At 32.3% G+C, this 9944-nt stretch overlaps 2 protein-coding genes across 3 annotated transcripts; both read left to right on the forward strand.

The window, feature by feature from the left end:
- The first annotated feature begins 792 nt into the window (after window positions 1-792).
- Window positions 793-5075, forward strand: LOC120074490 (laccase-7-like). The gene is made up of 4 exons (XM_039027633.1): window positions 793-915; window positions 2072-2223; window positions 2763-4105; window positions 4794-5075. The coding sequence occupies exons 1-4, from the start codon at window positions 826-828 to the stop codon at window positions 4922-4924; spliced, it is 1716 nt and encodes a 571-aa protein (XP_038883561.1). The 5' UTR covers window positions 793-825; the 3' UTR covers window positions 4925-5075.
- Window positions 5076-6536: 1461 nt separating this feature from the next.
- LOC120074415 (fructose-1,6-bisphosphatase, chloroplastic-like) lies at window positions 6537-9508 on the forward strand. 2 transcript variants are annotated; one of them, XM_039027532.1, is made up of 4 exons: window positions 6537-7044; window positions 8162-8386; window positions 8480-8992; window positions 9118-9508. In XM_039027532.1, exons 1-4 carry the CDS (start codon window positions 6613-6615, stop codon window positions 9187-9189), a joined length of 1242 nt encoding a protein of 413 aa, XP_038883460.1. In that variant the 5' UTR covers window positions 6537-6612; the 3' UTR covers window positions 9190-9508. The 2 variants fall into 2 exon arrangements, with proteins under 2 accessions (XP_038883460.1, XP_038883461.1); XM_039027533.1 differs by having other exon boundaries at window positions 6538-7044; window positions 8486-8992.
- The last annotated feature ends 436 nt before the right edge of the window (window positions 9509-9944 follow it).

Here is a 9944-nt window from a genome sequence, read left to right on the forward strand (position 1 = left end):
AAGACTTATATCGAAGGTTCAATACACTAAGTCTTATTTTAGTCTGAACTTTAAATCTTGGGTGAAGAGAAGTTATGTGCGTAAAAAAAATAATATTCAAGATTTATTTATTTAAAATTTAGGGACTAGAACGAACATTTTTAAAAATGTAGGGACCAAAATTAGGGACGGATTTAGTATGAATGCAGGGGAACTTAACTTTATTTTCTTTTTATATATATATAACTAGTATAATATCAAAACCATTATCTAACCTAGTGATAAATTTGTCTTTTGGTCCCCTTTAGACCCATGTTCAAACTTCACTCATTAAATTTATTTTAACTAAACTTTATAAAGTTTCCATCAACAAAATTTTGGAATCTGTCACCGACTAAAATATAACATTATTCAAAATTGACCAAAATAAAGTTTAAACCTTACTTATATTGGGGTTAACACGTAAGACATGTCAATAAATGACGGCTCTTTGTTTCCTTAACAAACCAAAACTTCTAACAACATTGTACCAAACAACTGTTACTAGGTTAGAGCAATGTTATGTTTTTTTTTTTTTAATTATTATTATTATTACTATTATTATGATTTTCAGCTGTTTGATATGGAAATTTCAGGGTTAGATTAAATTAACATTGAAAATTCAAAAACCGTTAGCCGAAATTTTCCAATGAGCTGCAAAAGCAGCATTTTTACACTCATAATTTCTCCTCAACGATCTGTATAAATATATGTCTATTTTCCTCTTTAAGTCTCAATTCAATTTATTTATTTATTCTCTTCATGCCTTTTCCTTCTAATTATAATTCTTTCTTTGGTTCTTTGTTAATGGCTTCTTCTTGTTTAATGGCACTTCTTCTTCTTCTGGCTTCTTCTTCTTCAATGGTTTCTGCTGCCATTGTTGAACATTCTTTCACTGTAAACATTTATCCACTCATCTTTTATTATTATTGTTTTCTTATGTTCTTTCATTTTCTTTCCTTCCTCTAGCTTCATGATATATATATATATATATATATATATATACATTCTTATTCATAATATTGTTTTAGAAGTACCATGTTTTTCTTGTAAATTTCAAAAAGAAAAAGAAGATTTAATATATTTGTATAATTTCTTTATTTTTTGGGTTAAATTACAAGTTTAATTATTAAACTTTGAGATTTGTGTCTATTTAATTCTTAAACTTTTCAAAAGTATTTAATAAGTTGATAAATTTTCAAAGTTTTAATTCATCTATTAGATATATAATTTTGAATTTTATATCTAATCTTTAACAAATGCATAAAAATTAGGAACAGTTGCAAATATAGCAATCAAGCTCAAATTATTAGCGGACATAGTACAATGCAAAAAAAATATATAGATATAGCAAATTTTAGATAGTCTATTAGTGATAAACCATAACACTAGTAGGAGTCTAATAATAGACCACATCGTTGCATAGAAGTCTATGAGCGATAAATCGTATAATTGATAGACTTTACTATATTTACATTTTTTAAAAAATATTGCTATACTTAGTTATTTTCACTAAAATGATATCCGTTGCAATTATCCTAGAAATTTATCAAATTTGAAATTTTAAGAATTAACTTTGTAATTTTGAAAAGGTTAGAAACCAAATAAATACAAACTAATTAATTGATCTTTACATATGTTCAACTAGGCTTTATTTTGAAATTGGTATCCTATATACTATTTTATTTCTAGATCAAATATGTTCAGATAATTATTTTCTAAGAGTCATTTTGTTTTTGTTTTTTCTATATGGTGTCAAACCTAAATGACATAATATTTTTTCGTTTAATTCAAAATGAGATCGGGATTTTTTTCCTTTTGAAACAGAGTTTGATAATTCAAATATTTAATCTTTAAAAACTAATATATATGATTAATAATTCAGCTTGTCGTGTGTGATTTTTTTTTTTTCAAAATTAAGAATTTTTATAGACTAGGATTATATTTTAATTAAACAACGACCTCTCATGTGTGGGTACATATTTAAGAATTTTAGTTTTTTTTTTAATTATTAATTGACTTAACAGCTACGTACCTCTCTGTGTACATATAGGTGCAAGACATGACCGTTAGACGGCTCTGCCGTGAGCAAGAGATAACGGCGGTCAACGGTGAATATCCAGGTCCAACCATTCACGTTCAAGACGGCGACGTTCTCGTTGTCCATGTCACCAACAACTCCCCCTACGATTTAACCATTCACTGGTATTAATTAATGATATACCCTTCGTATTTTCTTTTTGTTTTAAAATATAAAATTCTATTCTAACAAAATTACATTATTGTTATTTATTCCTAATCTTTGATAAATGTTTACGAAACTATCGTTGTAATAGAAATCTATTAAAATTGAATGAAAATTAAAATTTGAAACAAATGTAATAGTTCAGTGTTGACTTAAAATTGTGGACAATAATATTTGAGATTTTCATTTTCCTTCACATCCGATATACTACACCATTTTAGATTTTAATTTATCAATTATTCTAATAGAGATTTTTATTCAAATGATAATATTAATAGGTATTTGTGTTTTGTGTTTTACAAGTAATACTAATTTGAAAACTTTTATGTAAGATCAAAGATAATATTGTAATTTTTTTTTTTTAAATTTCGTTATTTTAGTCTAATTCGAATTTCGCATGCACATATTATTTGTTATTTAAAAAAAAAGTATTAAAAAAAAAAAAAAACTCAGAGAAACTAAATATCAAAAGAAAATTCTAATGATTTTGAATTACCAGGCATGGAGTATTTCAGTTGCTTAGCGCATGGGCTGATGGACCAGAAAACATAACCCAATGTCCGATACGACCAGGCGGAAACTACACATACAAATTCCAAATCAAAGAACAAGAAGGAACTTTGTGGTGGCATGCCCACTCGTCCTGGCTACGCGCCACCGTCCACGGTGCCCTTCTCATCCGCCCTAAGTCCAATCGGCCATTGCCATACCCAAAGCCTTACAAGAAGATTCCAATCTTGTTGGGAGAGTGGTGGAATGCCAACGTCGTCCACGTTGAAGAGGAAGGCCTCGCCACCGGCTCCGGTCCCAATATCTCCGACGCCTACACCATTAATGGACTCCCTGGAAACCTCTACCCTTGCTCCCAAAACCAAACTTATCAATTAAAAATGGTGCGCGGGAAAACTTACTTGCTTCAAGTAATCAACGCTGCACTCAATAACCAATTCTTCTTCAAGTTCGCCAATCACAATTTCACCGTCGTCGCCGTTGACGCCACCTACACCGACCCTTACGTTACCGATGTCATCGTCCTAGCTCCCGGCCAGACCACCGATGTCCTTGTCAAAGCCGACCAGCCTCTCGGCTCTTACTACATGGCAGCGCGTCCCTACGCCGATGCACGACCACCTATAGATTTTTCAGACACCATTACACGCGCCATCGTTACTTACGATGGCGCATCATCCTCGACTGCTCCAGTAATGCCAGTCCTACCAGCATTCAACGACACCCCAACTGCACATAAATTCTACAGCAACATAACTGCTCTTGTTGGAGCCCGCCACTGGATCCCAGTCCCTCGCCACGTGGATAATCACATGTTTGTGACGTTTGGGTTGAACTTGGCCCCATGCGGAACAGGTAACGAGAGCACGTGCGGCGGGCCGAACGGGCAGAGACTATCGGCGAGCATGAATAATGTGTCGTTTGTGATACCAAACGACGCCGGATTGTCGATGTTGGAGGCGTATTTTCATAAGGTGGAGGGAGTTTATAGTAGAGATTTTCCGGATGACCCGCCGGTGAAATTTGATTACACAAATCCAAGTTTAGGATTGGATAATTCGTTGATTTTTGCGCCGAAGGCTACGAAGGTGAAGAAATTGAAGTTTAATTCGACGGTGGAGATGATTCTTCAGAACACTGCTTTTATTTCCTTGGAAAATCATCCAATGCATCTCCATGGATTCAACTTCCATGTACTAGCACAAGGCTTTGGAAATTATGATCCGATTCGTGACCCGAAGAAGTTCAATTTCGTCAATCCACAAATCCGTAACACCATTGCGGTCCCTGTCGGCGGCTGGGCTGTCATTCGTTTCCAAGCTAATAATCCAGGTCCATATTTTCTTCTTCTTCTTCTTTCTTATTTTCAAGGGTTCGTTACCTTATTTTTCAAAAATATTTTTTTAAAAAAGAATTGAGTCTAGTGTTTATTAATAACAAATTTAGTGAAAAGTTGTTTTGTATTATTAATAAACAATAACTAACTAAAAAGTGTAAATATTCAAAAGTTGAAAGGATAAATCTTGAAATTTAAAGATTAAATTGAAATAAAATTCAAGAGAATAAAATTATAATATTTTTAAACAATTAAACTAAAATCAACTTAAAATTTAAGGATGGTAAAATTTTAGAACAAAAATATTTATTTTCTTTTAATTTTAATTTTATATTTTCTATCCATTTAATATTTGTATTTTATGAATTTAGGTTTTTGAAATCTTAATTTTGTGTCTAAGCTTTACACTAGCTAACACCCAAGCATTTTAAACATAAATTTGAATGCGTTATAACTTTCTTTTAAAGGTATTGGACATAAAATCTATGCATCTCATTTTTCTCACATTAAAAAAAATAAATAACAATTAATTCTTTTTTAAAAAATTGCCACATGACAGATGAATGCATCTAATACTGCACCGAAGTTCTTTACTTATTTTAAATACCTGGAATAGAATATAGGAATCACAGTGTTAAAAAATTTTAAGTTAATTATAAACATTTAAAATTTTACAATGTACAGGTGTATGGCTGATGCACTGCCACCTGGACGTCCACGTACCATGGGGATTGGCTATGGGGTTTGAAGTCGAGAATGGTCCAACGCCGTCGACGAGGCTGCCTCCGCCGCCGCACGATCTTCCCAAATGCTAGAGAAACTGTCTGCAAAAGTTCCTCCAAATTTCAACAAAATTTATTGTTGTTGTATTTTTATATTTAATTTTAAGTTTGAAAATAAAATATGCTTATTAAAATAAATCAATTATTTTATAGTTATTTTCAAGATTTATCAAATTACGAAATATTCAGCCTACCTAAGTACGTATGTATAGGGTAAGGCATTAATTACTTTGTATTTTCTTTTTTAGTTCTTGTAATATTCTAAAGCAAATTATGTCATTATTTTATTCAATGTCGATTTTAAATTTATGATATGTGGAATATAAGTTGATATTCGTGGTCGCTTGATATATTATGTGAAAGTTTATGTGTTAATTTTGCAATTTTAGTTTTTTTTTTTAAAAAAAAAAAATATATATATATATATATTTGCGTACATTTTGATGCTCTATTTTATTAAATTTTATCCTTATAATTTTATACGTGTAAATAGACATATTATTGCAAATATGAACCTAGTTTAACAATATATTATTTACATTCTTCTTCATGTTAACCTTGAAAGAGTATAGGGATATATACAAATAGAAAAGGAAGTTAGTATATTTCCTTAAATTGAATTTCTTAATGAGATATAAATCTAAACATGATAAATTTAAATTAAATAAAACCTCATTTACCTAATTTCTTTCTACGAGAATTTGATTTGTTGTATTAATGTTCTATGTAATGAATTACAGTGAGCAATTTTCTAGTACTATGTAAGAGTATCATAGTATCATTTTCTAGTACTATGTAAGAGTATCATAGTATCATATTATGGTCTCTATACGAATATTATGCTGATATGACAAATATGGAGGAAGTTTCATGTTATTGTATCATAGTACTAGAATTTCTCCCTATTGCAGATTCTAATATATGGTCCTCCAATTCCTTTTTTTTTTTTTTTTCATATGTATATTTTAATTGACAGTTCAAACATCTTTCTTTGAAGTTGCATAAAGTGATTTGCTTTAAGCTTATTGAAGGTCTTCTACTTCTAGCTTGTTGTAGGTCTCTGCTTCTAGCTTATTGAAGGTCTTTGGCCCTTTCACCTCTATGATGTAACTTTAGTCTTTTTATTTTAAGTTTTGTAACAATTTAGTTCATATTAAGATTTAATGATATTTATTCTATAAATAAATCGATAAACCAATTAGATACTCAATATTAAAATAAAAAGTTTACATCATAATATAACAATAATTGACATCTAAATTTGATAAAAACTTTTATATCAGGGATTAAATTGTTACAAATTTGAAAGTATAAAAATTAAATCATTACATAACAAAGTTTAGAAAATAAATTGTCATAAAATCGAAAGTACATGGAATAAATCGTTATAAACAAAAAAAAATTAAGAATTAAATCGTCACTTTTTTAAAAACTTTTGGAACCAGAGAGTGTTTATTAACCCATTTCCTAAATTAAAATTAGGAATTTTGGGCTTATAATGGGCCTAATAAAGCCCAAACAAAAATCAAATCCAAAACGGATCAAATCTTGCATTGGACTCCGGAGTAAGCATAATCACAGAAAAAGAGCGAGATAAAGTGGGTCCCAAAATCGCCGAAACGGTTGCGAACCTCACAAATCCCTCAAAACTCAAAACACTGAAACAAAATCAATCTGAAGAAGAGGAAGACGAACAAGAAGTAAAGGAAGAACAATCGTCAATGGCTTCCGCAACAGCGACGCCGTCGTCGCCTTGCCATGTCTCCTCGCCAGTAATATCCCGCTCTCTCTCTCGTCTCTCTCCATTTCACCTCTCCGTCTCATCCGCCGTCCATCCGCCATGCCGTGGAAACAGAAGGCACTACGGCGGTGTTTCTACAGTCCGGTGCGCGGCTGTCGGAGCGGCGAAAGAAGCGGAAACAAAAAGGAAAGGCACGTTCCAGATCGAGACGTTGACGAATTGGCTGCTGAAGCAAGAACAGGCCGGAGTGATCGACGCGGAACTGACGATTGTGCTTTCGAGCATTTCGATGGCGTGTAAGCAAATCGCTTCGCTGGTGCAGAGGGCGAGCATTTCGAACTTGACCGGAGTTCAGGGAGCCGTCAATGTTCAGGGAGAGGACCAGAAAAAGCTCGACGTTGTCTCCAATGAGGTTCGTTAGTTCGTACTCTGCTCTACAACTATCACTAGAAAGAAAAATTTTAGGGCGATAATCCTTTATATATATATATATAACAAAAATAACATATTTTATTATTATGTAATTGGTTAAGCATGAAATATGGTTTTACTCTTAAAAAAATAATAATCACATGTCTTATTTATATAATTGCTTATTGAGTTTATATAATTTCTTATATTCTTATAGTTTTTTAAGTAAATATTAGAGAAAATCTAGAGGAAACAGGATTTATTTCTTGGGTGTAAGGAAAATGACATGAACATTTTAAATTCCAGTTGATAAATTTGTGATATTATGGATTGTAAGAACTTAAATTAGCAAAAATTAATCATTTTATTATTATTATTTAGTTGAGCAACATTATCTTCTTTTTTTTTCACAATATATGTTGAGAGAACGAAACATTTAATCTCAAGTAGGTACAAACTTCATGTTAGTTGAATTATACTTATTTTATCAGAAATATCAATTGGTTGATAAATTGAATATAATTAAGGATTTGTTTAAAATGATTAGAAAAAAATGTTTTTTAAAAAATTATTTTTATTTGAACTCTTTTAATCTTTTAAAATATATTTTGAAAGTGTTTCAAAAGTTATTTTGAGATTAAATACTTCAAATTTTTTAAAAAAATAGCTTTTTTTTTTTTTTTAAATAGCTTATTTTTGAACATTTGAAAACCTAAACTAACCTTATTGGTAGATAGTCTTCTTTGAAATATAAATAAAATTCTACACGGGAGACTTGCAAAAGAAAGTTATTAATGTCTCAAAATGATTTTTCCTTCTTTTCTGGTTATATTAATTGAACTCAAAAAGAAAAATTTTATCTTAATTTTCTTTAGTTCAATTGCAGAGATTTTTATGTGACTTTTGGGATAATTTATGAATTTCACCATTAATCTTCTCTCTTATAACTATAATTATATCATTCAATTGCCTGCCATAGGTGTTGGGGCACTTTTAAGTTAAGATACTTCAAATTATATTTGCCCAACATATTGTAATATAAATTCAATTCTTTGTTTTAGAAAGAAAAAAAATGAACTCAGAATTTCTAATTTGACAAGCCTAATACATTGCCATAGGTGTTCTCCAATTGCTTGAGATCAAGCGGGCGAACAGGGATTATAGCATCGGAGGAAGAAGATGTTCCGGTGGCTGTAGAAGAGAGCTACTCCGGCAACTACATCGTTGTTTTCGACCCACTTGATGGCTCCTCCAACATCGACGCCGCTGTCTCAACCGGTTCTATCTTCGGCATCTACAGCCCAAACGACGAATGCTTGGCCGACATCGGCGACGATTCCACTGTAAGCCAATCCTCATTCTCTTTTCCACAACTTCCGGCCCCAAAATAATGGGCCATCACAACATGCCCTCTAACTGTTTGATGAAATGCCAAGGAGCAGCTAGGCACAACAGAACAGAGATGCGTTGTGAATGTGTGTCAACCAGGAAGCAACCTGCTCGCCGCCGGCTATTGCATGTACTCAAGCTCCATAATCTTCGTTCTCACCATAGGACAAGGCGTTTTTGCGTTTACTTTAGACCCCATGTATGGAGAATTTGTGCTGACACAAGAGGACATCAAAATTCCCAAGGCTGGGAAGATTTATGCCTTTAATGAAGGGAATTATCAATTGTGGGATGATAAGTTGAAGAAGTACATTGATGATTTGAAGGATCCAGGCCCCAGTGGAAAGCCATACTCTGCTAGATATATTGGTAGTTTGGTGGGTGATTTCCATAGAACCCTGCTTTATGGTGGCATTTATGGGTATCCCAGAGACAAGAAGAGCAAGAATGGGAAGCTGAGGCTCTTATACGAGTGTGCACCGATGAGTTTCATAGTGGAACAAGCTGGAGGCAAAGGCTCAGATGGCCATCAAAGAATTCTTGATATACAACCAACAGAGGTTAGTTCGTCTAATCCATTGCTTCTTTAAGTTTTTTTTAGTCTAGTGCAGATGAGTTAAAATGGAATTGTGATCTGGGTTTGATTCAAGTTTTTTCATTTTATTTTGCTTGTGTTGTTGAATAGATCCATCAACGTGTGCCTCTGTATATTGGAAGCGTGGAAGAAGTGGAGAAAGTGGAGAAATATTTAGCTTGATTGATACACGTGGAAGACAAGATAATGGGATTTTGGTTGATTGGGGATGAAGGAAGAAGGTATATCAGTTGTATTCTATCCTTGTAAAGTTTATTTCAATGTGCTGAATAAAAATTTGAGGCCTTGTGCAGTTTATATTTGCTCCATGGCTAATTCATATGTGAAAAAAAGAAAATGAATTCAATAGCTCGTTTGTTGTGTGTTGTGACAATAGAAAGGGATTAGAAAATGAGAGTGAAGGTTTAGGTCCCTCCCTGTCGAGTTAGACTATAACTATGTATAAATTGAGAATGGATTTTTTTTTACCTTTTAAGTGAAACGGGGCGACGATTACAATCATTATTTATTGCATACGACATCTGGAGGATGCTTTTCGAACTATACTTTTGAATGAGCAAAATACCTTGCGATATAATGAATTGTAGTTGTAACTTAGTTCGATTCAATAGTTTAACTACGTTCAATCAAACCCAATTTAAACAACATGCAATATTCTACTTTGACAAATATTTAAGAACTTTATTCATTTATTTAGTACAAGAACTGTAAGTTGTTTGATCAAACCTTCAAAGTTCAATCTCTAGGGAGAAAGGTTATGTCAATTACAGTTGAACTAAGTTTTAGGGAGGATGATCAATTACTATTGAACTAAGCTTTAGAGAGGATGATAAATTACTATTGAACTAAACTCACTTTGCCTAAACATTTTATGCGGATTTGAGGCATTTAGTGGAGTAGTGAGCTAGGGGTTATGA

Source organism: Benincasa hispida, chromosome 3 (assembly GCF_009727055.1).
Source record: "Benincasa hispida cultivar B227 chromosome 3, ASM972705v1, whole genome shotgun sequence".
NCBI lineage: Eukaryota > Viridiplantae > Streptophyta > Magnoliopsida > Cucurbitales > Cucurbitaceae > Benincasa > Benincasa hispida.

Coding starts and splice junctions, on each gene's coding strand:
- LOC120074490 (XM_039027633.1), top strand. CDS start 826: ATGGCTTCTTCTTGTTTAATGGCACTTCTTCTTCTTCTGGCTTCTTCT. Junction 916..2,071: donor TTGTTGAACATTCTTTCACT/GTAAACATTTAT, acceptor GTGTACATATAG/GTGCAAGACATGACCGTTAG. Junction 4,106..4,793: donor TTTCCAAGCTAATAATCCAG/GTCCATATTTTC, acceptor TACAATGTACAG/GTGTATGGCTGATGCACTGC.
- LOC120074415 (XM_039027532.1), top strand. CDS start 6,613: ATGGCTTCCGCAACAGCGACGCCGTCGTCGCCTTGCCATGTCTCCTCG. Junction 8,387..8,479: donor ACATCGGCGACGATTCCACT/GTAAGCCAATCC, acceptor TGAAATGCCAAG/GAGCAGCTAGGCACAACAGA. Junction 8,993..9,117: donor TTGATATACAACCAACAGAG/GTTAGTTCGTCT, acceptor GTTGTTGAATAG/ATCCATCAACGTGTGCCTCT.